The sequence below is a fragment of the Bombus bifarius genome, unplaced genomic scaffold, assembly GCF_011952205.1.
Source record: "Bombus bifarius isolate JDL3187 unplaced genomic scaffold, Bbif_JDL3187 scf7180000009343, whole genome shotgun sequence".
NCBI lineage: Eukaryota > Metazoa > Arthropoda > Insecta > Hymenoptera > Apidae > Bombus > Bombus bifarius.
Window position 1 is genome coordinate 1,730,839 of NW_022885057.1, and position 27,707 is coordinate 1,758,545.

General features: G+C 27.0%; 8 protein-coding genes across 12 annotated transcripts; 4 read left to right on the forward strand and 4 right to left on the reverse strand.

Moving 5' to 3' along the window:
• Positions 1-40: 40 nt before the first annotated feature.
• Positions 41-1,377, forward strand: LOC117215066 (DNA-binding protein RFXANK-like). Its single transcript, XM_033461487.1, has 5 exons — positions 41-411; positions 500-632; positions 704-924; positions 1,000-1,147; positions 1,225-1,377. Exons 1-5 carry the CDS (start codon positions 136-138, stop codon positions 1,290-1,292), a joined length of 846 nt encoding a protein of 281 aa, XP_033317378.1. The 5' UTR covers positions 41-135; the 3' UTR covers positions 1,293-1,377.
• Positions 1,378-1,979: 602 nt separating this feature from the next.
• On the reverse strand, positions 1,980-5,117 carry LOC117215060 (coatomer subunit delta). Its single transcript, XM_033461477.1, has 8 exons — positions 4,962-5,117; positions 4,741-4,780; positions 4,043-4,266; positions 3,534-3,922; positions 3,285-3,455; positions 2,893-3,206; positions 2,475-2,791; positions 1,980-2,372 (listed from the first exon to the last, which is right to left on the reverse strand). Exons 1-8 carry the CDS (start codon positions 4,962-4,964, stop codon positions 2,283-2,285), a joined length of 1,548 nt encoding a protein of 515 aa, XP_033317368.1. The 5' UTR covers positions 4,965-5,117; the 3' UTR covers positions 1,980-2,282.
• A 393-nt stretch (positions 5,118-5,510) lies between these two features.
• Positions 5,511-8,290, forward strand: LOC117215055 (sprT-like domain-containing protein Spartan). Its single transcript, XM_033461470.1, has 5 exons — positions 5,511-6,047; positions 6,145-6,305; positions 6,388-6,496; positions 6,583-6,702; positions 6,788-8,290. The coding sequence occupies exons 1-5, from the start codon at positions 5,946-5,948 to the stop codon at positions 8,258-8,260; spliced, it is 1,965 nt and encodes a 654-aa protein (XP_033317361.1). The 5' UTR covers positions 5,511-5,945; the 3' UTR covers positions 8,261-8,290.
• Positions 8,291-8,835: 545 nt separating this feature from the next.
• On the reverse strand, positions 8,836-15,390 carry LOC117215049 (vitellogenin-4-like). 2 transcript variants are annotated; one of them, XM_033461458.1, is made up of 22 exons: positions 15,091-15,384; positions 14,567-14,802; positions 14,176-14,421; positions 13,953-14,111; positions 13,728-13,870; positions 13,494-13,641; positions 13,239-13,423; positions 12,832-13,151; positions 12,576-12,751; positions 12,289-12,506; positions 11,987-12,203; positions 11,705-11,906; positions 11,399-11,615; positions 11,171-11,328; positions 10,959-11,101; positions 10,751-10,884; positions 10,529-10,655; positions 10,272-10,454; positions 9,873-10,202; positions 9,530-9,785; positions 9,137-9,416; positions 8,836-9,027 (listed from the first exon to the last, which is right to left on the reverse strand). In XM_033461458.1, the coding sequence occupies exons 1-22, from the start codon at positions 15,101-15,103 to the stop codon at positions 8,856-8,858; spliced, it is 4,263 nt and encodes a 1,420-aa protein (XP_033317349.1). In that variant the 5' UTR covers positions 15,104-15,384; the 3' UTR covers positions 8,836-8,855. The 2 variants fall into 2 exon arrangements, with proteins under 2 accessions (XP_033317349.1, XP_033317350.1); XM_033461459.1 differs by lacking the exon at positions 8,836-9,027 and having other exon boundaries at positions 9,137-9,449; positions 15,091-15,390.
• A 564-nt stretch (positions 15,391-15,954) lies between these two features.
• Positions 15,955-21,879, reverse strand: LOC117215053 (PAX3- and PAX7-binding protein 1). 2 transcript variants are annotated; one of them, XM_033461468.1, is made up of 17 exons: positions 21,801-21,879; positions 21,414-21,617; positions 20,950-21,128; positions 20,253-20,412; positions 20,032-20,131; positions 19,759-19,916; positions 19,602-19,684; positions 19,333-19,532; positions 19,027-19,216; positions 17,954-18,077; positions 17,657-17,845; positions 17,314-17,513; positions 17,066-17,216; positions 16,792-16,987; positions 16,509-16,707; positions 16,283-16,401; positions 16,003-16,054 (listed from the first exon to the last, which is right to left on the reverse strand). In XM_033461468.1, exons 2-17 carry the CDS (start codon positions 21,598-21,600, stop codon positions 16,003-16,005), a joined length of 2,487 nt encoding a protein of 828 aa, XP_033317359.1. In that variant the 5' UTR covers positions 21,601-21,617; positions 21,801-21,879. The 2 variants fall into 2 exon arrangements, with proteins under 2 accessions (XP_033317358.1, XP_033317359.1); XM_033461467.1 differs by lacking the exon at positions 21,801-21,879 and having other exon boundaries at positions 15,955-16,054; positions 21,414-21,600.
• Positions 21,880-22,064: 185 nt separating this feature from the next.
• LOC117215065 (GPN-loop GTPase 2) lies at positions 22,065-24,082 on the forward strand. 2 transcript variants are annotated; one of them, XM_033461485.1, is made up of 8 exons: positions 22,065-22,221; positions 22,303-22,381; positions 22,509-22,616; positions 22,693-22,991; positions 23,070-23,275; positions 23,349-23,463; positions 23,543-23,738; positions 23,826-24,082. In XM_033461485.1, the coding sequence occupies exons 4-8, from the start codon at positions 22,865-22,867 to the stop codon at positions 24,061-24,063; spliced, it is 882 nt and encodes a 293-aa protein (XP_033317376.1). In that variant the 5' UTR covers positions 22,065-22,221; positions 22,303-22,381; positions 22,509-22,616; positions 22,693-22,864; the 3' UTR covers positions 24,064-24,082. The 2 variants fall into 2 exon arrangements, with proteins under 2 accessions (XP_033317376.1, XP_033317377.1); XM_033461486.1 differs by having other exon boundaries at positions 22,066-22,221; positions 22,693-22,985.
• Positions 22,317-22,855, forward strand: LOC117215083 (proteasome assembly chaperone 3-like). Its single transcript, XM_033461513.1, has 3 exons — positions 22,317-22,381; positions 22,509-22,616; positions 22,693-22,855. Exons 1-3 carry the CDS (start codon positions 22,317-22,319, stop codon positions 22,853-22,855), a joined length of 336 nt encoding a protein of 111 aa, XP_033317404.1.
• A 12-nt stretch (positions 24,083-24,094) lies between the features above and the next one.
• Positions 24,095-27,469, reverse strand: LOC117215062 (trafficking protein particle complex subunit 13). Of its 2 annotated transcripts, XM_033461483.1 has the most exons (10): positions 27,013-27,469; positions 26,697-26,865; positions 26,413-26,497; positions 26,183-26,310; positions 25,991-26,114; positions 25,819-25,915; positions 25,520-25,746; positions 25,357-25,457; positions 25,108-25,255; positions 24,095-24,297 (listed from the first exon to the last, which is right to left on the reverse strand). In XM_033461483.1, exons 1-10 carry the CDS (start codon positions 27,053-27,055, stop codon positions 24,205-24,207), a joined length of 1,215 nt encoding a protein of 404 aa, XP_033317374.1. In that variant the 5' UTR covers positions 27,056-27,469; the 3' UTR covers positions 24,095-24,204. The 2 variants fall into 2 exon arrangements, with proteins under 2 accessions (XP_033317374.1, XP_033317373.1); XM_033461482.1 differs by lacking the exon at positions 24,095-24,297 and having other exon boundaries at positions 24,669-25,255.
• Between the last annotated feature and the right edge of the window lie 238 nt (positions 27,470-27,707).

The window sequence follows — 27,707 nt, forward strand, 5'->3', positions numbered from 1 at the left end:
AATTTTGTAAACGTAACGTATTTGTATTAAAGTATTTTCTAATTTACAACAGTGTACTGTTTTATTTACATTTATTTATTATTTAATATAACTCTGTGTGGAATATATGTAAATATATGTATGGAATAGAAAAGTATGGAAAATCAAATTCACTCTGAACTAATTGTAAAAGAAGAGGAAGAAGAAGACGATGAAGAAGAGAAAGAACAAAAATGTGATACTCCTACTAATGAAACTAAAAGTATTGTGCGTGATGGAGAATCAACAATTGGTATCAGACCAAGACCATTAATTTGTAAGCCAGAAAATGTAAATATTGGGTGCAAGTCTGAACCTATAGAAACTAAATGGCATTGGGCTCCAGGAGCATGGCAAGATGCTACAAGAACCAGTGCCTTCCAACCATATAAGGTATATATAATATCTATATATATCTTATTTCAAATGTTTAAATAAAAGGCATATTATAAATATTTCCCTAACCTAATATTTTTTCCAGCCTCCTACGTTACTTACTAATTTACAAAGAGGTAATACACAAACAGAAATATCTCAACTTTATGGTGGTAGCGATATTACATTCCATACATTAGCTGGCCAAGGTGAACTTACACCTGAACACATACATCCAAGTATGTTATTTTTTTACAAACAAATGGTAATACATATTGTAGTTAATAATTGTTAATAAATTGTTATAAAGGTACTGTTGATACACCTGATGAAAAGGGTTTAACTGGTCTTATGTGGGCTGCGAGATATGGACAATTAGGCAGTGCAAGGCAATTACTTAAAGCTGGTGCGAACAAAAACTACCGTGGTCTCAATGGAGAGACTCCTTTGCATTTAGCAGCTGCTTATGGACATCATGATCTTGTAAAATTGTTGTTAAACCATGGTGCAGATTCCAATGCAAGCGATGAGGTACATGTTACATATAGTAATTTTTCTTACTAAATAAAAATTTTAAATGTTGATTTTTTGTTTTTAATAATAAAGGAAGGAAATACACCTTTGATATATGGAGCAAATGGAGATCATCCACATGTATGCTACGAATTATTATCTAGAGGCGCGGATATAACGCGTCGTAATATGTATAATATAAGTGCTTATCATGCAGCAGTATTAAATAATTCACTAACTGGTAAGCAAAAATCATACAATTAATATTTGCATACACTATATGAAATATTTAAAAAATTGCTTGATTTAATTTTTTAGCTAAAGCAGTAATTGAAAATTATTTGATACAACAAGTGGTAAACATATCACCAAATATATTGCAATAAAGTAATGCAATATAAATAACGTAAATATAATCTTAAAATTTGTATAGGTTTTAACAAATTGTACAAATTACATAGTGATATTTACACTCGAATATTTTAATAAATATTTTTTATTTTTAATTCTATATAATTATTTATAGTAAATGTCTCCTGAAAAAAAGCATATGAATGAAATTTATATTCTCCTACAAACAAATATTCTTTTACGGACAATTTGTTGATTATTTATACATATTTAATAAGTAAATTAAATGGTAAATAAGTTTTTTCTTATTTATAAAAGTCTAATTTAAATAAAATTCTTTGAAAACTATTTACATGCAGTTATTGACTACATTAATTCCCTTCTTTTTTTTATCTACAAAAATCTGTCATTTTTTAAAAAAAAAGTTAGCAAGAAAGTATATAAAAGTACTAGACCTGAAAATAAAAAAATATTTTTGCATTTTCAAGAATGAAAGATATCAAAATATTAAATGCTCTTAATAATAATATTAAAAGAAAATAACAAGAATAAGTGAATGCAAATATGAGAGTAAATTAATGTTTTGTTAAAAACCTACCAATTATGTTCGTATTATTTCTTTGTAGTTAATTATAATGTTCATGTATCTGTGCATGTATGTGTATATATGTATACGAAAATTAAATAAAATTATTTAATATAACATAATTCTTGTACATTGATATAAGTGTAATTCATAAAACTTCTCGTATTCTGTATTTACCAATTACAAAACATCTGTATACACTTTTCTGCAATAGTTCAACATTAGACATGTACTAAATTAAACAAATCGTTTCAGAAGTATGTGTAAATTGCTGGAAATACATTCAAGCATCCATTGATAAAAATAAAGTTTATGTGACAATAAAATTGTAACCTGAATATAAATAAGCTGAAAATCTTTATCTTCAAAATTCCAATGGATAGTGTCCTGTATTTTTGTACATAGCACAAGCAATTATCTTACTCTTTAATAGATACTTTTATACCACTTCGTAGTTATCAGTAAAGAAAACTGTTTCCACTGAATATTTGACCGGACTTTCATCTTCTACAAGTAAAACTTCGGTTACCTACGAAAAATATAAAATTATTTAATTTTTTATGAACATATGAATGTTGAAATTTTATTCCTTGTTGTATATACGTAATATGAACACAAGAGAGTTGCATACTTTTATATTGACATATGATGTCTTTGATGAGAATGAAACAAGAAGGGGGAAGAAATCTGCAGGAGTAGACGACGGTGCTGAGAATTCCATTGAACCTGATTTTGACGTTGCATCAACCACTGGTAAAGACCATGCAAGCATATTTCTTCGTGCTTCGTATGTATATTGACCATCACATTCGTGTACTATGGGATTGCATCCCATAGGTAATGGAATGTTTATCTGAACATCATTTAATTCGAGGTTAACTTGTTCTAATTCATATTCTATGTTCACGTCACATCCACCTTCTCCGTTCTCAGATGGCCAACAATTAACTGTTTTAAGTAACAAAGAAGATTATTTCTTTATTACACAATAATGGATAAAGAATATATCCAAAGCTATATATAATTTGTATTTAGCAAATTATTCCTACTTGAAATAGGTAGTGCTGTTTCATCTTGAGCTTGCAATCGCCATTTTAATACTCCAACATCAGTATTCAATGGAAACGGTTTTGTAGGAATTTTTAAACCTATTTGACCACGTGTCCTGAATAATTCTTTATCTACATTTGGATGTGTTTGTAATTGAATTCCTCTTGAATCTCTGTTTTCTAATTGTACGCGAATTCGACCCCATTTTTCATCCGAAATATGTAATGTTACTAAACCATGCAATTCAAAGTGTTGTAAGCCACCGTCTCGACCAATTCTTACATTAAGACGTTCTTCTTGCCGCAGGTGGACTCTTAACATAAAAAAGCAATTGTTTAAAATTTATTGATAGTACATATACGTATATAAATTAAACTAATTAATATCTTACGGTTCAGTATTTATTATCTGTGGTGTAAGTGATGTTGATTTTGCTCCTGTTGTAGGTAAAGGTGTTGTTACAACATTTTCTCCTTCTTCTTTTAACTGATCTACAAAAGAATCAACATCACGAGATCTCCCTCCTAATTTCATTGCTCCTGGTCCAGTATTAACAGGCTTTCTGTATATACATAAAATAAAGATATGTTGTAGAATATAGTTTTTAATAAAATTACATTTACATTACATTATTTCTTACTGTGTTGGTGTATATGAAGGTCTAACTGGTTCTGGTACAAAATTGGTAGTATCTCTCACACTAAGTGATGATGTAAAGTTACCGCTGCTTCCATAAGAATTACCAAATCCAGGATTTTTAAGACCACTTTTTTTAACTGCTTCCATTCTTTGTCTTTGCAATTCCTTTGCTTTTTCACGCATTTTATTTCTAGCCTCTCTTTCCTGAGTCATTCTTACAGCTTGATAAACTTTTTCTTCGTGTGAATCCATTTCTACAAATGTTCTAATCTGTGCTAAATTAACACTTTCTCTATATCCTAATGCAACTATTTCATCAAATGCAAATATCAAATTGAATGCATTTTCAGCTATTTCAAGCTCATCCATTGAATTGCAATACTCAGGAATCTGTAAATTTATTATGTAGACTTATTAACCAAATTATTAAACATTAGTTAGGAATCAATTGAATAAACAAAATTTAAGTAATAGATACTTGTATTAATTTTAAATTTACAATATACTTACAACTCTTGCAAAAAGCCTCAATGTTTCTAAATCTTCTAATATATTACTAGCTTTTGTTGTAATTAATAACATATATACTTTTTCCAAAGGTTGATAAACATATCTCACAGATTCTGTTTCTACAAATGTATGTTGTTTACCAGAACTCATTAACTTTGGAAATGCAGCAAGCAAACCTTCTATTCTGGCCTTTGTCATTTCAACAAATTGGCGAGAGATAATAGCTAAAATTCATAAAGATTATTAGTTTGTTCATTAATTACAAGTAATATTTAAAAATGCATTTGTATAGAAGAAGCATATCGTATATCACATTTTTTATCCTGAGATCATAAGATATCAATATTTTAAGCATACTTACTATAAATTGTTATTTAATAAGTATTTAAAAATTTATATAAAATAATTAAACATAAATTATTAAATTTACATTATTTAAAAATATCTGTTTATTCATTTATATAATATATAACAATAATATTAAATAACTAATTCAATACTAAATTTATAAATGTTACAATTAAAAAATTAGAAAAGTAACAGTATATATAAAACAAAATAAACAGCTGAATGTATTAAACAAATAAGATCAAGATTGCCCGACAATTAAGACGGTAATAATGTTTGATATCAACACATTTACAGAACACACATATATGCATAAACAGGTGTGGTCAAAGGAAATAAGTATTACTTACTTTTGCCTGCTTTTGTGCAGACTGCTGCAGCAATAAGTACCTAAAATAATACAAAATAATGTAATGTTGAAATACATTTTAATTTTATATGTGTTTAGTTTAGAACCACGAGCAATGATTGACATCTGTGGCAACTTGTACCGAACGGCCTTGTCATAAATATTTTTTACAATTTACGTACATTGTTAATGATTCCAAATTAATGATAGACGAATGCTTACCATTTTGCTGAATTATTTAGTTATATGCTGTACGATTAACCCACTACAATTTTTACATAGGCCAATCTTCCATATACAATAAATATGAGATTACAAACAGAGGGCGCAGTATTCTGACGCGTGGCATAACGAAAGATATGAAATGAATGTACCATGAATTAGGCGATATTATAGAATTGGTATCGTTTTGAAATTTTCTGGTATGTCACAGTATGTTTATGATATAAGTAAATACATAACATGATGTATATATTGATATTTAAATTTGATATATACAGGGTGGTTGGTAACTGGAGGTACAAGCGGAAAGGGGGTGATTCTACGCGAAAAAAGAAGTCGAAAATATAGAATAAAAATTTTTCGTTTGAGGCTTTGTTTTCGAGAAAATCGACTTTGAATTTTCGCTCGGTACGCGTGCGGTACGTTATAACGGATCTCACTGTAGATTGTTGTCTTAATGGAAAAATTAAAAAAAAAAATTTTTTTTTTAATTTTTATTCTATATTTTCGACTTCTTTTTTCGCGTAGAATCACCCCCTTTCCGCTTGTACCGCGCCAATAATTTATCATATCGTAATATTGAGCTAAAATTTAAGCTTGTATTATCCCAAACCTATTCCAAACAATAGAAATACGATATATGGTATTAAAAATACGGTATATATGCATATATGAAATGTGCACAGAACGTTGATTTTGACATGTATCAGTGTCATCGTAATCGGCAACCGTTTTGTAAATAAGTATTCAGAGAGAACCAGAATTATTCGCTTATCTCTTGTGTTAATATAGAACGCTGCAATGACATTGTTTATTATATTAATAAAGTAAAATGAGAAACTACTTAATACTGCACGTATACGTAACTAACGAAGGATACTGTTGATATGAATTAAGATTAATAAATGAAATTTTCCAGCTTGGGTATATGTAGCCAAATATTTTAAGTTAATACTGTATTATCTTTATTAACATCTGTAAATTATGATACAATCACAAAAATCTCGCGACCTTAAATTAGAATATAAACTACATCAACAAGATAATTGTTTTGGATTAACAGAAAATGCAATCTTACCAAAAAATGTAAGTGTATTTTACTATTATGTTATCATTTAACGTTAATAATTGATATATACTTTGTACATAACACTTTATATTATAATGATTTTGTAAAATTTAGAAAGATAAGGAAGATTATAAACCAAGAACATTAATTGATCAAACCTTGGAATTAATTGATCCAACACCCAATATTCATACATTGTTTGTACAATTTAATGAGCATTTTTTCTGGAATGTTTTGCTTCCTGTGGAAGTTAAATGGAGTCCTAAAATGACAAGGTAATTTATTTCATTCAAGGAATACTAAATAAGATAAAGTGTTTATTATACTATATATTATATTTATTCTTACATATTACAGTTGTGCTGGTATATGTACTTTTCATCCTCGAAATCGACAATGTATAATTTCACTTAGTGCACCATTATTAAAGCTTAGACCAAGGAAAGATCTAGTTGAGACCTTACTAGTAAGATTTTTGTAATATAATTATCTTTGATTAATTATTAAAGAATCTAACCAAACTTATTAGCTTTTCTTGAATATATATTACAGCATGAAATGATTCATGGGTACTTGTTCCTCACAAACAATAATCGTGACAGAGATGGACATGGTCCAGAGTTTTGTAAACATATGAACAGAATAAATAAAGCAGCTGGTACAAAAATAACTGTATGTATCTGTAATAAAATAAATATAATAATTTATTATATAATTTTAGCAATTTTTTCATTTTTTAAAATATTTGTTTATGTAGATATATCACAATTTTCATGATGAAGTTAGATTATATCAACAACATTGGTGGAGATGTAATGGTCCTTGTCAAAAGAAAGCTCCATACTTTGGAACGGTACGCAGAGCTATGAATCGTGCTCCAGGTCCAAGTGATTTTTGGTGGAAAGAACATCAACAAACTTGCGGTGGCCAATTCATTAAAATTAAAGAACCAGAGAATTTTAAAACAAAATCTTCAAAGAGTAAAGAGAAAACAAAGTCTTCTCCTAAAAATTATAATCAACCAAGTACTATGTTCAATTGGCTTATGAAAACTACTTCACCTATCACAGAATCAAAAATTGTATCCATTCCAAAAAGTATCAAATCAGTTGTAAATAATCAAAATTCTTTAAATGGATTTAAAAGACTTGGAACTGGTACAAACAATGTTCATGGTTGGGGTACAGGAGGTCCAAACTGTTCAAGTAATTCACAAAAATATGGTAGTCCTAGTAGTATTACTAAAATTTCTAGTACATCTAAATTTTCATCTTCTGGAGTTGTTGGTGGCTCTAATACAGGCCAAAGTAATTTATTGAACAAATTATATAATGTTAATTATAATCAGACTTTAAATAAAAATACTACACCAAGGAAAACAATAAATTCATTAATTAATGCTGTAGAAATGGAGAAACCAATTGCTAAAAATAGTAAATTATTAAATGAAGTACAAACAAAACTTGTGAAATGTCCAATATGCGATAATTTTGTGCCAAATAATGAGATGAATAAACACATAGATTTTTGTTTAAGTTCAAGAAATGAAAAAGTAGATAAAAGTAAAGAACAAATTACAATAAAAAATTCTAATAATGGTAATTTTGCAAATTTAGAAATAAAAGCAAATAATTCGCCATCTGCTAAAAAAAGAAAAAATGAATCAAGTACTTTTTCAAGCAAACAGCTAAAATTAGATCAGTTACAAAATTCTAGGAAAGTAAATTGTCCTATTTGTAGTAATAGTTTTAATCTTATAGATATAAATGAGCATATTGATAAGTGCCTTCTAGAAACAGATGATAACTTAGTTATTAAATTAGATGATACAGATGATAATAATACAAGCATAAACGAAAGTATAATTTCTATTAGTAGTGCGTCCAGTGACGATTCATTCAGTTTCTCAGTTACCGAAAATTCGAAAAACGCTAGTCAAAATACAAAAGATAAAAAAAATAATGTAATGAATACTGTTCCACATAATTGTTTAGTATGTAATGAATTCATTCCTTTTGGAGTCTCATTAAATGATCATTTAGAAGATTGTATTGGGAATGTTTTTAACGACGACATATCTTCATCAATTCATTGTAATAACAGCGAAATGTTGAGTGCAGTTCCTGAAGTATCAATTGAACAGAATAAATATCCTTGTCCTGTTTGTATGAAATTAATAATAGAATCTCAAATGAATCAGCATTTAGATGTATGTCTCACAAATACGTGAATACAATAAATCTATAACATTTCAGTATGATTTGCGTTAACTAATAAGTGTATGGAAGTAGAGTGATATGAATGTTATTTTATAATATGTATCTAAATCCTAAAATTTTGTATACTCTATCGTTTTGTATTATTTAATAAACATTTTTTCTATAAATCTTACTGTTTCATATTTAAAAATAGTAATTAAATTATGTTATTTGATAAATATACAATAAAAGCCGAAAAATATATTCCTTTTAATTTAAGTACATTACAGTAAATAGGACGTAATAATTAATAAGTTGATAGATTACGTTTTGATGTTAAATTTTCTTATATATTAGAAAAATAAATTACAATGAAAGTAATTATAGATTAATATATAAAGGAAGTATATTTGTAAATAACAATATTAAACTTTTGTACAATTTTTACAATACATTTTCTTATCTTATGATCATATATTCATTAGAAACAACAATTTCTAATCATGTTTAAAATGTCTTGTATGTTGATGTACGAACATAAATTACAAAGTAAATATTAAATCACGTTGAATAGTTTTTTATATTAAATCAATTTTTTATAAATAAGATATTAATTTTTCATAAAAATTATAGTTTCTCATATAAATTATTACTGTCAAGAGTGCCTAATGCACATATACCACAGGTGAATTCTAACAGATATGTTGGAAAGAACAGAAGAATTTGTTCTTGTGTCCAATGCATATATAAATAGAGATTAGGAATTATAATATCAATAGTATTGCTGTCCAATCTTACTCTGAAATATAATAAAAATTTATTAAATATAATATAAATATGTGTTTATTGTAGTATTTAATATAGTATAAAATGTTATAACTGTTTTTTAGTATAGTTCTTTTAATTACCTTTTTGAACCTAGTGAATGAAACATGAAGCTTTGTGGCAATGGAATATATATTGTATTATTGTATAATGTTCCTCCAGTTTGATTAGGTATAATTCGTACTGTATCTATTTCGTCATATATATTGATATTAATACCATATAAATCATTTCGTGCCGTCAATGCATATTTTGGATTTTCACTATAACACTGGCCAAGCAACAAAACTTCACCTTTATTGTGAAAAGGATAAGTGATGTTGTGAATTGATTTTATATAGTCTGGTGTCACGACACACGTGCCTAAATTTGGAAGTGATTAAGACAGGTAAGGTACTGTAATCAAATAGAATGAATTCTGCAATGAACTATCTCTCTAAACAATTGTGAATCATGAAAGAAGAAGAATAGCTTACCAAAAAAAGTCTTCAATATTGACAGATCCATGTATTTATGAATTCTAGTTCGAGTTAAAAAATAATCTATAAGATTATAATTATATTCAATTGCTACTTTGTCATTATTAAGCGATAATTCACCAATATCTGATCCTTTCGGAAATGTTGCTGTCACAATAAATTTTTTGGAATTAGGATCTGAACTACTGTTCCCACCAATTAGGTCATAAAAAGCTCGAAATTTCCAAGCTAATCTCATTAAATTTTGTGGTATCTGATTATAATTACATAATTAAGATTAATTTAAAACAATATTTTGAATTATAGATTATTAAAATTGCATTTAAATTATTAAAATTACATTTTCATGTTGTGCAACAACTTGATATTTTCTCAAGGTTGATAATTCTCTTGAAACTTCATAGCAAGCATCAGAAAATGGAGTAAAACGTTTCCTTTTAGATTGTTCTCGACATTCTTCATAAGGCCATTGTGATTCTTTAGCAATTTGTAGCTGCTTTTCACTAATTTCGCCAAGTAGATCTAATGTAATTGAAGATCCATCACATTTGCCTTTTGCTGCATCAGAATATCCCCAAACAGCATTTAATGTAATTCTAGCAGGATCACTTGGCTTAGTGCTTAGGAAATCCCATTCCCAAGGTATTGCTTTTTCTGCTTCTAAACAAAACTAAATAGTAAAAAATGTTGTTATCTTGTTTTATATTTCCCTTAAATTATAATGTTGCATATAAATTACCTTCAAAATCTTTTGACCTGGTATAACTTTAGTCGCTTTAATTTTAATCGTATCGGATATCCAGCTGGTAATCTCGTAAAGTGCGGCTACATTCCACTGTTGAAGAATTTGTGATGATTCTATATTGTAATGTGTTAAAGACAACATATGATGATTTGAACCTTTAATATATTCAAATTTTACCTAATAAAACATGTTCAATGTAAAATTTATTATTTTGTTCACAATTAAAATATAAAAAATTTTAATATACTAACTTGAGTACGCTGTGCATCAATTGTACTAATATATGCAGCTAAACCACAGCTACCTTTTGGTGGTACATATGTGTAATAATCTAAGAAATGAAGGGCTGTTAAAGCAAACTCCAAAAATGGCCATATACTAGAACAATCCAGAATAAACATACAATAAATGATATTCATTGCCTAATAATGTTTATAACAAAGAATATACAGATACATTAATATTTAACTCACGGATAATTAGCGCGATGTGAAGAAAACACATCCTGAATTAGTTTCTCTCGTGATATTACATTTTCACAGTCAAAAAGTTTTACATATACTTGACCTCCTAACTCTGATAATTCAAATTGAAATAGATCTATTGTCTGTAAGAGAGAATTAATTAATATTTGAATGAATAATATTTTTATAGAAAATAAAACTTTTAATTAGTATCTACCTTTGGTTTATATGTTGGTGATTTTGTAATTATATATAACTGAGGACAAGTAGGACAAATTTGACGTAATTTTGATTTAATATTTAATCCTTTTATATTAGTGGATGTTCTAACATGAGCTGTAATTCCCATTTTAAGATGTTCTAAAAAGGTATAATATAAATAATAAAATTCTTAATAAATTCTATATCTGAATATTATTAATATCATACCTCCAGGAGTATTATATGAAATGAATGGACGATCTTTAAATCCAAGTGTAATATTGACTGGAAGATATCCATGAATAGAATGTGCCCTTTCTGCACTATGCCATGTATCAATTAAAGGATTATAATTTTCTATTATTTCTGATTTATGAATAGATGTTCTGAAAATATCAATTGCATAATGTAAAACATTGCAACAAACAAGTGAAATTATAAATTATTCTATTATACCGTAGTATAACATGATTATTACGACCAACTGAAACATGTGTAAAATTCCCTCTCATAGAGAATAACGATGTTGCAATAACTGCAAGTCTAGCATTTGCTCCCAGATCTGTAACTTGCACTGATTCCATTGTTAATGGGATATTAATACGTTGTTGATTAACATGAAACTCCATGTTTTGATATATATGATATATATTATCAGGTAAAGAAGACAAATCTAAAAAAATACATAAAAATATAAATATAAAAAGCAATAAATATTTAATTATGTTCGAAATTTTCGGGACAGATAATTTATAAACTTACATTTAAATCCTTTAATAATATTTGTTTCATTGAGATGAAGGCATAAAACTGTTTTTTCCTGAATACGTGCAATTACTTCTAAATGTACAGGTCCATTTTGCTTTTCATCTAACTTAAATTGTTTTAATATATCCTTCACTTGTGTTGGACCATCTAGATGTGCTGATAATGAATGTAGAAGACCTTCAGCTTTAATATATAACTATATATACATAATGTTTAAAATATTAAAACATGTCACCTTACAGTAATTAATTAAATAATTTTAAATCAAATACTTACAGATACATGATTGATACTAACTCCACTACCATAAGTATTTACAGTTACATATAAAACCTCAGGTATGTTTGTTAAAGGATTAGCAATAACAATACCATGTATCATAGCACCAAATTTTCTATATGTATCTTGATAGTCAAATAAATAGTTACCAGTAATTAAATATGAATTTGTAGTTGGACGAAGTACTCGTGTAAATTGTGCAGCGATCACACCTCTACACATTAGAATCATATATGAAAAAGGTATTTCAGAATTTTATTATTCCAAAAAGGAATTGTATGAATTATGGTCTTACATACATATGAATATAACAAGGATGGGTGGTACGTTCCATAGATTTCAAAATAGTATAAAAATAATTATATAAATGTTGATTGGGTTCACTTTGCATATACCAATATAATGATATTAATCTACTTGGTGTAGGACTAGAAACAACAAGTAGTGTCAATGCCGCTACCCTCATTTCTAAATGCTCAGTTCTATTTATTAAAATTGGCCAATAGACAGGGTATATCTGTGATATAAAATAAAATAGAAAAGTAATATTTAATAGATTTTTACATTATTATCAGAAATTACTTACAACATCGGGTCTTAAAGGAGCAGTTGAAAGTGATGCCCATGCGGCAAGAACACGAAAATGACGTGATTCTGCATTGCTACCACTTGCAATAGGTTCTAAGAATTCAACTACTCTTCCTAACTGTATATTTGCTAATCCTTCTAGCCAAATCATTTTTTTTTCGTATTCCTTTGTCTCTATGAATTATTGTTTTATTATAATACTAGAATAATAATTAAAACAGATATGCGAAATTTAATATATATTTATCACGTACCTGTAAATTTATCAAGATATAAACGTACGTAATCATCTAACATCTCATATGGGCAGTACAATAAACAGGTCTTGTAAATCAATGTGCCATATGTAAGAATAGCAGTATTTTGGACTTCAACAGAAATTTTTTCTGGCAAATTTAGAAACGTTTGTAAATTTACTAATAATTGAACGTCAGGTTTTCGTATATGAAATGGTAACTGAGTGAGAAGTTGAATTGCAGACATATCCGAAACTTTTCTATCTTGGATTAATTCTAATATAAACAATGCAGCTTCTTTAGTGCCAACTTGTGGAAGTGCTTCAAGGAACATATTTCTATAATAACATGAAAAAAATGACAATATATTTTATATGTTATATAAATTACTAAAACTTTAAAGAATTATTAAAAATTTTGAACACCGTATTGTTTCTTCTTTATAACTTGTTCCTGAGATTTTTGTGTATGCATTACGTAAATCAGCAACATCCAGCATTTGAAGATAATAAAGCAATACAGTTATCGTTGTATTATGCAAATTATCAGCCTCTGTATCTAAACCAGGATTTTCAAGTCTCAGACTTAATCGATCTAATAAAGTCCCTATCTATAAAATATGTAATAGCATTATTAGATATCAGTTATAAACGAAGAATTTTTTTTAATCAATAACTTACAGATTTAAAAACAGTATTCTTGTCAAGAGTACCTCTACTTTGAGTGAGATCAACTTCTGGAAGTTCATGTTGTAGAACTTTAAAATATAAGTCTTTAATAGGTATCTTATCTACTGTATCTTTCACCGAAATTAATTTAAAGATCTGTCTGTGTATATCAAGAAATTAATATGAAAGTTTTGTTTATCATAACAAGTTTCTTAGAATAAAATAATTTTCATTTCTTAAACATACCTTGTAAAATGAAAATGTGCTTCTCCAAAACTTTGAAAAGATTGAACATATATACCTCCAGAAGCATTAACAAACAAAATCTCATTTAAAGATCCATTCATCTTAATTTTATATAATCTCTCACTGGACTTCAATATTGGATTCTACACATATATGAAATTTATTGTGTTATAGTAGAAAATAATAAGATATTTGGTAAAATAAATAAAGGTACATATAACATACTTGATCTCCATTGGGACACAACATGTTAGGAACATTTGACCATGTATAATGAGGATGCCCAATACAAGCTCGTGGATCAAAAAATTTTCTTATTATCCATTCATTTTCTTCTTCAGGATTGACAACATATTCAATATTGCACTGACCATAATGATTTTTCTATAATATAATATATTAGTATACTATATTACTGTAAAAATCCTTATTAAATGTAATGACTTACTTCAGTTGAATGAAATGCTGTTTCCTTCTCTAAGTTAGACAGATCTAATTGTAAAATTCCTGCTATACTCCTTTTTATATTTACAGACCATGGTGATATTGCTTCTGTACTAAAATTTTCAATAAGACCATTTCTGTATATAATTTGAAATGGTTTTAGAAGATCAGTCACATCTTCTGAAACAGCTTGATCTTCTCCTTGATCTTGAATTTTACCATTCCAAATAGTCATCTTCAATGACTCCAACTGTATATAAATATCACATATAAAAGATTTTAATAAAATTAATTATTAATTTTACTGTTATATTGTTGCAGATAATATTATAAAAGCAAAGAGAAATATGAAATCAATTTTTTAAATTTTGCTATTTATCAGTTATAAAATTTACCTGCATTGTAGCAACATTTTGTTCTGCTTGAATTTTAAGTTTTCCATTAAAACCCCATGAAGATGATGCGCCAGATGGTAACAAAACACCAGAACTTGAAAGTGCATTGTACGAATATATATACTCTTTTCCTGGTTGAAATATACCATTTGTAACATGATTGTTACAAAAAAGAAAAAATAAAAATATAATATTCTTTAATTTGTGCATTAGTATTTGTAACACATAATTAATATCTGTAAGTAAATATTTTAGATTAATAATGGCTGAAACATCTTTGCTCCACGTAATTTAATTTCATTATTTTATATTCAACTATATTAAATTATTTTCAATGTTTAAATAAATTCAACGAATTACATTATTTATAATACGTTATAATTATGAAGATTATATAAATTTGATTATATGTGTACTTAAGTAAAAGGTACTTATTTATAAAATGACAACAATGAATATTTTGTAATATGGCTTATGCACTATTTAATTTGAGTTATATATAACTAAAAATGTTTATTCTGTACCTGTGAATCTCATGGTGTGCAACAGTAGCTTAACAAAAATGAACTGAGTTCATAGAAGTCAAGAGATGACCCTTGTTGTCCCTATCTCTGTGACCCATGAACACTTCTTCACTATCTATGTGAATAAAACTTATCTCCTGTCTAAATTATCTTCAATCGTATAAATCAACCTACTACATTTTCTCTGTATACTTTTATACGATGTGCAAATCATACATCATAATTTTTCTTAATCATATAAATAATCACTTCAAACAATAACTTAAAACAAAATAATGTTTAACTTTCACATTTCCTCAATAGATTTTAATTATAGTATAATCTTACTCATAATAACAAATGTTACAAAAGCACGATATACCATATATTACTTATATGAATGGGTACACCAGTTTTATATAATAAATGATTTGTTTTTATATAATAAAAGAATCAAAATTTATTTTTTCTACAAAATAAGTTATGTTAAAAGGATTATACATTAGAAACTTTGTTGAAAACAAAAATATTTAGATAACTATGGACTGTCACTATTATACAAAAATATATATTAGCTTATGTACTATACAGTACAATAAATAAAATGAGAAATTTATAAGAATATTTTCTTTAGTTATAATAGGAAAACTATAATAGACACAATCTAATATTTACATATTTATTTTGATATATTTCTATTTTCATTATTTACAAATTACTATTGGAAAGTATATTATATAATCAGAATCTTATTTAATTTATTTCTATACAAAAAATTACACTTTTATATATTATACACTAATTGTACTGCAATTTTTCATATACAAGACCTTTTCAATACAAGTATAAAATTATAGATAGGCATTATTAATGAATATCATAAAATAAAAATACCATAAAATATGATTAAGAAATGCATATGTAATTAATACATTACAAAGGTTTAATTATTTTTAAGATGGACTTCGAATATTCCCAGGCTTCGCTGTAAAAATGAATAATTAATTTAAAATACACGAAAATTTAAGTTTGTAGTTTGCTGATAAAATTGATATATTCTATATATAAAAATAATCTATTCTCAATATACAAAATCTAAAATATCAGATATAGTATCTATGATTATTTATTTAATCATTTATAGCAATTATATATTATAAAAAATAAACTATTACGACTCCAACATAAAAAAGCTTATAAAATTTATACTTACTTATGCGCTGGATTTGCTTGATCTAATTGTTCACTAAGTTGCTGGATAAGTGTAGCAAACATTTTGAGATGCTCTATCGTTTCACCCTGCAACCACGCACGAGGTAGTGTACTCATTACCTATTATATAAAAACATAGTATTATAAAAAGATATTTTCTGAGTAACGTTTACTTAAAAGTTTAAAGAGTTATGTGAAATATGTTGAAATGAGCAGTATGAACATACCATATTTGCTTTAAATAATGCATCAGTTGGAACAGATACTCTTAAACCCGCTAAAAGATATCTATTTAATAATGAACCAAGAGCTAAATTTTTTAATTGTGTGTCTCCAAGAAGACCTTGCCAGCTCAATAAATTTCTTAAAAGTTTCACAGCCATTGCAAACTGCCTTTGAAAAAATTGATGTTTAGTATCTAAAACTCTAAAATATAAAATTAAAAATTATCAGCATTATTACAAAAATATTATTAATAGCTTTAAATAAAGATGAATATTATATACTAACTGTTTTGGAAAAATTGGTATAAATACATCATTTTCAACTGCTGATTTAATTTTCTCCAATATGGCATTAAATAATGTTTCTAATGGCTTGCTTGTATCATTTAAATTTGGATATTCCCTAATAAGACGATTTACTGTGCCTACAAGTCGTAATGTTTGTGATGTAGACATTGGATCCCATATTCTTTCAACTATAGCTATAAATAAAAAGTTTTTGTAAATTATTGCAAACTTCTTAACTGGCATTTTAATTATACTAAATAAAATAATCTTACATGTCAACTTAGGTATAACAATTTTTTCTATTGTAAATGGTACTAATCTGACATCTGGATCTCTTTTAAGTGACTCTTCTGTTTCTTTATTATTTAATGCATATAAAAGTAAAGTGTTATACCATTTTGTTCTCTCTATATCTGCACTTTCCTAAAAGAAGAAAAATTTTGATTTAGAGTTAGTATTTTATTCCGTTATTATTACATTTGTAACTAAAATATATGAAAGTTTGATATAATGCACGTACCATAATAGGATTCCATGTCAATAATAGTAATCTAATAATCGGAGAAATAATTTTAGGTATACATAAAGATACATAAGCTTCCATATAAGCATCTCTATCAGTTTCTCTCCAAGACTCCAATTTTGAAAGTATTCCTCTTATTGTGCAATATTCGTCCATGACGTCAGAAAATATTTCTTTACTGTCATTATCAATTTCATCTGAAAATAAATATAGAAAGAAGACATTTTATAAAAGATAAGAATTAATATATAGTGTTAATCCATACTTGATAGACAATAGTAAACATTATAAATTCTACTTCTTCGTAAACTAAATTTAATTAAACTTGTTAAAGTACAACCTTTTGTTTGTTTAAACGCGAGATTTTGCTGCTCAGTAACTTCGTCATCGCTAGACATTCCATCAATATGTTTTGGTAATGTAGGAGCTAATTCTCTAGCTCTTCTTCGACGAGCTCTTCTTCCTTCTCTCTCTGTAGCTCGACGGATACGAGCTTCAACTTCTGGCCCTCTTCGTATAGGTTGTCCTCCTGTAATTTAAAAAATAATTCATATCTAAATTATATTGATCAAAATACACTTTTCATTATATTTTTTATCAGACACAGGTAATTATATATAATACTGAAATAACTGACTTGCAGCTGTTGTAATCTCTTCTGCTTGATCCCTTGTATCTTGTCGTCTTCTTTCCATTAGTTCTATTGCACGTTCATTATAAAGGTTTAACCAGCGCTGCTCCAATCCAATGACCAGCGGCAACTAACAAAAAAGTTACATGTTAACATTGACACAGTAAATTAACTCAATGACATTGAGAATTGTGTTTGTTCCAGAAAATATTGATATCAAAGTAGTAATATTTTAATAAATATGTTTTAATATTTATTTTAAATAATTTATAAAAGGTGAAACAATATATGTTTTTAACATTTGCTGGAACTTAATCTGTAATTCCACAATCATTGGATATCTTTTGCTTAAAAAATTGGAAATTAATATCACAATTTACTTACCACACATATTAATATATCTTTTCAATTCTTATAAATACTTAAAAATATTTTTACTACACAGTAAATAATTTCTTTATACAGAGAAGATACAGACCCCCGGCAATGCAAATATACATTACATAAATGCTATACTTTTTTCTTGCAAATTCCATTCTTTAGTTTAATATGCATTTTTCTTCTTTTCTGAATCTTATGATATATATAAAAATATCAAAATAAAACAAAATAATACATTTAATAATAATTAAATATCAAAATAATACAAAAAATATGTAATAATAGAGAGAGAAATTCTAATTCATTAATAGATACATAAAATATCCTTTAACTTTTATTTTGTAATACATATTTTTAATATTTTATGATTTATTTAAATATATATATAAACTAAAAGGATATTTTACATTTTTTAGTATTTGAATATAGTACTTTTTAATTAATTATATACTCAGCAACAATTATCATAATTTTAGCCAATGAATACATAACAAAAGTGTTAGCAATATAAAATATTTAAGAACAAAAATTCTAATACTCTAAAGGAAAGCTATATTGCACATTTTTCATCAAGAAATTTACTTAATAAGAAAAATGCATTGTATATATATTTCTAATATGGCTGAATAATTATACAGCCAAAAATTGCATGGAAAACCCCAGTGCACATAAAAAAACGTGACAGCGTATAAACCCACCTTCTCATCAAGACACTCTACCAAGTCAGTGACATACCCACGCAACTCTTGGTAATATCTGAAGCGCTGCGCAAGCTGCGGTGCACGAATTTCAGCATCATCCAGTTCTTTCACAGTTTGTCCTAACTCTTGCTCTAAACGATCCTGATCTAATTGATGACGTCTATGCACTTCTTTTAAACTGTCCAATCTACGAATTATATTTTTCATTCTGATTTTATAGGAATAAAAACTATATCCATGTTTTATAAATTTTAAAAGTTTCAAAACTGTATTAGATCAAAATTTTAATTTAGTTATTGTTACCTTGCACGCATTTTATTCACAACCTCTTGAGGAGTGATTGGTACTATTTTTGTAGGATCTGGGGGTTGAATCACTGGAGGGGGTGGTGGAGCTGGCATCATTACCATTTCCAGAGATATTCCACTTCCCATCATTGAATTTACGTTCATACCCATTGAATATTGTTGTTGCATCATGGAATCTTGTTGCGCTGCTGCAATCTGAACATTTTTATTTATATTATAAATGTAATAGTGCATGCTGCACAATTTTTTCAATACAAATATTACCTGTGCACCAGTCACTCCTTTCCTAATTTGTTGAGCTTCCCACTCTTCTTCTTCGTTTTCGTGTTCACTTTCATCATCAGAAACTAAAAAATACATACAATGCATTCACTTATCTATTTAAGAAAAAATCGTAAATAATAAATAACCAAAACCTAACGTTTTAATGGTACTTGTGAAGCAAGGAAGGCTTCTCTCCTTTTCTCTTTATCACGCGCTTCAGTGTTAACAGTCATATCAATTCGGTCTTGTGAATCATCATCATCACTTCTATCATGATCTTCTTCCCTAATAAGTCTTGATTTACCTTTATCATCGCTGAAAAAATTAACATAGTTATCAAATGTTTTGCAAAATAAATTCAACATTTAATAGCAGTTAATCAAATTGTATAGGGGCTATACCATGTTAATTATGCTACAAAACATATTACCTTTGTTCTTCTATAGGAATATAATCAGTTCCTAACTCTCTTGCCTTTTGTCTGCATTTCCTAGCTGCATGGATCATTGCAGCATCTGGTATGCAACCACCTTATAGATACAAAATAATATTTGTAAACAATGTTATTAGAATATTTAAAAAAATAAATATAAAAGATACAAAATAATGAAAGTTTTGAACATTATAGATACAAATAAAAACATTACATACTTTCAAGAAGAATTTTCATTGTGTCAGCTTTATCTGTATTTCTTCTAAATTTATGACTACGCGGTTCATCTTCCTCTTCATCAGATGTATAATCATCCTTTCCAGCTGCCAATGCAGCTCGTCCATTCAGAATTAAAGGTCCTGCATTTTTTATTTTTACCTAGTAATAAAAAATTTTAACTTAATAGAAGAAATAATAATTTAATCAATTAATTGATTAATAGTTATTATTGAACAGACATAGCTAATAACATATTATATTGAAAGATTAGAAAGTATTTTTGTATTTTAGAAAAGTAAAAAATTATTAAACATTGTTAATATGTAATATTAATATCTTCCTTATAAAAAGATTTAACTAATTGTACACATTTATATTTTAATAATTATATGTACATACATACTTAATATATTTAGAACTTATTTGTATTGCATTATATGAATGTATGTTTATTATGTTAATAGAATCACATTTCACATAAAATATGTTAAAACATTTTCACATTTCAAAAATAACACAGCTTACAAAAAGTAAATTCTAACAAAGTTATATTTGCACATATTGACAATCTTTGTTATACTTTCAGTGAATACTAAATATGAAGTATTATAAAGAAATAAATTTTGATTTAAGAATAACAAAATGTTTTACGTCTGGGAAATTCTAATAATAATAAACATCATAGAAATAGCTTACTACTAGATCATCTGTCTTTATTTCTAATTCTTTTTCCACTTTAACGGACATGTGCGGTTGCTCAGAGTCCATTTGCATTTTCTCTTCACCTTTCTTTTTTCTCCTTTCGTGATCTAGTTGTTTCATCAATTTTTTGCTCCTAGATGATTTCTTCACTTTAAAGACTTCTCCATCATCCGCTGTAAGATAACAGATTATTAGATTTTTATTATATGTAATATTTGGAACCTCTCCAAAGAATTTTATAATTACTGAATAAAATATGATTAATTGAAATGTTTTTAAAATTGCATTAATTTTTTATGATCTCAACATTAAATATAACGAAATTCGTAATTTTAATATCGTATGCAACTTGTTTTAGCTGAAATTATTATAAACATAAGATCCCGAAACACATTTTCATTTTATGATAAATGCATTTGTACATATGTACGTGCATGTACAATCTTCAAAAAAATTACCTTCTTCCAGCTCCTCTCCAAAACTGAGGAGCGTCTGCTTTGGTTTATCCTTCTTCTTTGTTTTCGATTTTACAGGCTGGGTGTCCTCCACTTCCATCCTATTTTCATTATCTTCATCATCGTCGTTGAAAGGTCGACGGCGGATGTTTCTCTTCGGTTTATTAAATAATGACATTGTCCTTAACATCAACCAGTCTGTTTAAACTATTCACACATATATAATATCCTTAGGTTAACTTCTTAAATTACTAATGTTAAAAAAATAATTTAGAATTTCATATCATGTAAGCTAATATAACAAAAAATTTTGTAAAATGTGCATTTACGACTTCATATAACGTATTTTAAATTCATAAATACGCAACATTAATAAAAAAAACGGGACACCTTTGTGAAATCGTAATATGGATTATCCGTTGAATAAGAATCGTTGTAGAATCGGCTCGAAGTAAAGCTTCTAAACTTTGTACACATGAATTTAATGCATTTCTCTGTTTGAGTTACTGATTGGCTTACCTTTGCTTATTTTCATGTGCATTTAATTTTTAGATTAAATTTTCATTTCTTTCGCTAATTGCTTCTGCAATTTTATGATTTCTAATTCTTTTTATATCAAGCTTATTATTTCATATTAGGCTTTTGTTATCATAACATTATAATGTAACTTGAAGAAAATTACTATAATATTACCAGTGTAGACAACACTTACTATAATTTTAAAATGTACTAGAGACATATAGTGTAAATTGAGCGATTATTTTGTATGAAATTAATAGAAATTATTTAACATGTTTTTAATATAATATAGGTATGTTTTATTCGTTAAATTATGTTTATATCAGTACTATAAATTTTATACATTTTTTAATACTTGTAATTTAAATTGCAGATAACCTAGCAAATATGAAAAATCATTCTTGTGTAGTTACTCACGGTCATCATACTGATATTGCTTTGAAGATTTATAGGTAATAGAATAAAGAATATATTCATTTTTGTTTTCATAATTTGTATTTGTTTTAGATAAAAATTATAGATTTAAACTGCTTAAGAATACTTTTTTAAATCTCAATAACTATTTATATTTGTTTTTAGTAACCGCATATTATTAATCATAACACATTTTAAAAAATTTGGATCACTGATAGCCATAAGCCGTGGATCTTCATTCAATCAGTATAATAATAGTACATATTCTACCAAGTAAATAATATTATCATTATGTAACGTATCTATAGTTACAAATTATTTTAACAGTAAATGATAACATTGATTTTAGAGTATTGTTTGGGAAAGATGATGTTGAACTTGTGGCAGCTGCCCGATATATAGCAGAGCAAATTAATGTAGATAAACCATTATTAATTTCAATATCTTTAAAGGATTATGAACCAGATACTTTAAAACCTATAGTTGCAGCTATAAATGATATGAAAGTGTGAGAACCAAATATGAGTTTAATATTTGGTCAATTAGTTATTGGCCCACCTGGGAGTGGAAAAACTACATATTGTTATGCTATGGCCAAATTTTTGGAGAAGCTTGGAAGAAAAGTAGCTGTTATTAATATTGGTAAAAGCTAATAGTATTTTAATGATTAATAGTAATTGAAACCTTACATTTGTGTATTTAAACAAACATACTATTATGTTACAGATCCTGCAAATGAAAACATGCAATATACACCAACAGTAGATATATCTGAATTAATTAAACATGAGGAAGTAATGTCACACTATGGACTTGGTCCAAACGGAGCACTGGTGTACTGTATGGAATTTTTAGAAGCTAATATAAAATGGTTAATTACAAAAGTTTTAAATTTGAAAGATCATTATCTTATATTTGATTGCCCAGGGCAGGTTTGTATTTATATATATACATAAATATTGCACTACTAAGATAATTACATATCGTATTCATGTTTATTAATAGGTTGAGTTATATACACATCACAATTCAGTTAGTGTAATTGCCGAAAAATTAGGACAAAATTTAGTAAGATTATGTAGTGTGCACCTTGTTGATTCTCATCATTGCAGCGATGCTGGTAATTTCTATATATAGTACACCATAATTTGACAGACTTGTAATTAAAAAAGATATTATATAACTTTTTTTTATTATAGGTAAATACTTATCTTCTTTAATTCTTTGCACAACAACTATGTTAAAATTAGGTTTACCTCATGTTAATGTGATGACCAAATTTGATGAAATGAAAAAATTTAGTCACTGCCTAGATTTTAATATAGATTTCTATACAGAAGTGTTGGATTTGAACTATTTGCTAGATAAATTGGATGAAGGCCCTTTTACATCAAAGTAAGATTTTCTATTAAATTTTATTATTTTTAATAAATTTCTATGAATCAATCCAAGTATAAAATTTGAAATATTTTACATTTATAGATACAAAAAATTAAATGCAGCATTTGTATCACTCATAGAAGATTATAGTCTTGTTAGCTTTATACCATTAGATATTTCTAATCAAACATTGTTATTACAAGTAAAAAATGCAGTGGATAAGGCTAACGGTTATATTTTTGGCGGTAACGAACCTCAAGATGTTCAAACTTTACTTGCTTGTGCTGTAGGAGCAATGAGTGAAACTGAGAAAATGTCTACAATAGATGCTTATTTTTAAAGAATTTATTTTATAAAAATCATTGTCCTTATTTTTTTCCTTTCCATATTTGTATTCCTTAATATATTAATAAACGTCTATTTATTTAGTAAAATATATTAGGTTAATGAACGTAATTTTACTAACTACTTAACCTTTTGACTAGTCTATTTGGCTAACAAATATTTGTGCCAAGTCATCATAATCATATACCCTCTTCAAAAATGTATCCGTTAATTTTAATCCCGAAATTGTCTAAAGTATATATAATAGTATTAAATAATATGCTGAAATATTTATAGACATGCGTTACGAAAAGTAGTACGTTCCATTTGTCTTACGAAGACAATTTTCTTTGGATTCTGTGACCACGAAAAGCAGCGCGTTTCAATTGTAAATCGAAAGGTAACATGTTCTTATTTATAGCGACAAAGAATAACTCGTATTGTTTTTCCGCTATAAAAACTACCACGTTTCAGTAGTTGTCGTGAAAAACAACATGTTCCACTTGTAGCTGTTAAAAATATTATGTTAAATAGGTTGTCTAACATTCTACTATAAGAATAAAAAGGTAAATGGTTCTTTTAAGTGAAATAAATGTCTTTAGTAAAATAAGTAGAACTTAATCAAATATAAACAAACTAATTTATTTAATTAATAATATTACTATAACATTGAATACATTCCCTTAGAATAAGACCTTTTAAGCACTAATGCTGATAAATTTTTAATAATTGAATTTTAGTATCTTATACATTTTATAATCTATATTCCATAATATCCTACTTTGAGACGTACCGTTTCAAAATTTTCATTTACGTACCTTCTTTATTTGAATCTTCGTAGGACATATAAAACCTGCCACTCTTCGCCACAATGTTCGAAATATGATATTGCTCGTGGTGTACTGTGAATCGTGCTCCTTATCGTGATTAATGTTAAACATGCTAGTTATTGATGGAAATGATGAAACGTGCTAGTCTTCATAAGACAAACGAAATGTACTACTTTCCGTAACGCACATCGTAACGTAACATCATTATAATGTTTATACAAAATACTTACTATTATACCACTACGTAAGGGAATTAAACATAAAGGAATATCTATCGAAACACCAGGTTTCAATGTTCCTATGATTGTATTAGATATTCCACACCATGCTATAGAGTTACTTGATTCCAAACTTAACATTAAATCCATGCTTCTTTCACTAATGGTAATGATATAAATATTTTAATCAGTACAACTATTAGAATTTAGAACTATTTTTCTTCTCTGTATCATATATATGTACATGATATAAATACTTACGACGTATTTATTATATGACAATTGAAATTCACTGATTGTTCAAGGTAAACTGTGACAGGAATATTTTTCATTGTAACTCGTATATCACCAAATTCAGGTGCCTAAAATTAGGTAAAGGATTACAAATATGATATATTTATGAATGAAATGATAAACTACAAACCATTCTTTGTAATTGACTTGTTTGTAATCTTCCTCTTTCCCCCAAGTTACTTCTCCAAACAATATCTAACTTTCCAATGTTTGTTGCATTATGCATCATTTTTGGATCTTTTAATAAACTCAATTGTGGTTTTAAACAATATAAATATTGTCTACTACAATCGGTATCTAATATATTAACTAATCCATAAATAGATTCTCCCTTTTCATTTGTATTTAACGTTGATACTAGAAATATAATAATTATCATACAAATTCAGGTTCATAATCATCTAAACCAATCATTTTAAGTGAACCCACCACTAAATAAATGAGATGATTCAAGCGAAACCTTTTCTAAACAAATTGGGCCAGCTGTGAGATTCTGTATTTGTGCTTCCAGATATACTTCATCTGACTTCAAAAAGATTATACATATCATTTTAATCAATTAAATATTACTATTATAAAAAAATTATTACCATAATATTACCTCTGCATTGTAAAATTTTGTTTTAACATCTAATGGTTTTACCACTTGAAATTTAAAATACTTTCTAAATGATTGTGCAGTGCTACTTAAATTTCCTGGGGTGTAAGTTACTTCACATACTAATCTGGAAAAGTATACATTGATTAATTATTTACTCAACACATATTACAATTTTAATGGCTGGCCTCTTACATATGTGTGCCTATTTCTTTTACTTCGTGGTGTATGACTTCATCAACTGTACTGTCAGGTGCTAAATCTTTCATTTCTCCACTATTACCACAAAGAGATATATTCTGTGTGCTTGTTTGTAAATCTGCCTACAATATGAAATATATTATCGTTTATAAGTTTTATATGACACATAGCATACATACAGTTATTATATCTTATTGACTAATTTATTTGTACAATTAACTTACTTTAACAGTAACATTCTTTGCGATCTGATTGCTGCCGTTATGTACACAAAGATAACTTGAAAATATTTCACCTAAATAAATGTTACTGAAAGAATATACATACATAAAATTTCAACATAAATTATTTTTTGTGAAATTATATTTAAGTAAAATAATCATATACATATATTATTACACTGTATAATTATCATTGTTCATATATGAAATATGGATAATTAATTACAAATTACGTAGCTCAAAAGCTCAAAATAAATTTTAATTATGATATATAATCATGTACATACCCAAAACTTTGCGGTAATACCATAAACTGTCCTACTGCAAGGGTTTCCATTCCTTGTAATGCAGTACAATCATTCTTAAGCTCATTATTTAAAGTATTACCAGGAAGATCTGTTGAATCACAAGTAATAACTACTGGACTTGCAAGCGTAGGTCGTGTTAACCTCATTACTAAAAATGGTAAAAAATAAAGATACAATTATTAGTGCTATATGTAGTATACATATTGCTATACGATAGTCTTAGTCAATATATCAAAATAAACAATATGTTTTGTTTTCTTTTAATTTAAAACGACATCAAAATCGTTTTTATTACCTTTCAATTCTAGTAGATGTTCACTTTTTGGTTTAGTTTCCATTTAGATTGTGAAAGATAAATAGCAGAGATGTTTACAAAAATAAATCTTTATTAATGTCAAATGAGAATAGAGCTATCACTAAATGTCACTTAGAAAATACATATAACCTACGCCTGTGATACATAATACACATAACATTCAATTCGATTCGATTTATCAAATCGATAGTTTAACAAAAAGCATTAGATTATCTTTAAAAATAATATTTTAGAAGCATTCTGCTAATTTTCTTGATTTTTGTTTTTTAAATTCAAAAATAGTTATAAGTATTATAATTGTAGAAATCTGGGAGAAACATGAAAGAAAACGATACAATACTTTCGATTTTACAGAATGTTTATGATAAAAGATATCTGTAATAAAAATTAATACAATCTATAATATATGATAAAATGTTTAAATATTAAATATACTACATTTAACATTATAGGACTTTACAGCATGTATAACATTGAAAAAAATAAAATTGAAAATTTTATGATGCACTATATAATTAAAACTTGACAAGAGGGCGCACTTATATGATGCACCGCACACCGCACCCTGAATGTGTCAACAAATGTATCATAATACATTTGTAATTCAAAGATTGAATGATCATTTATTTATTTTCAATTGTTTGAATAAGATATGTGTATGTATAATAGTATCA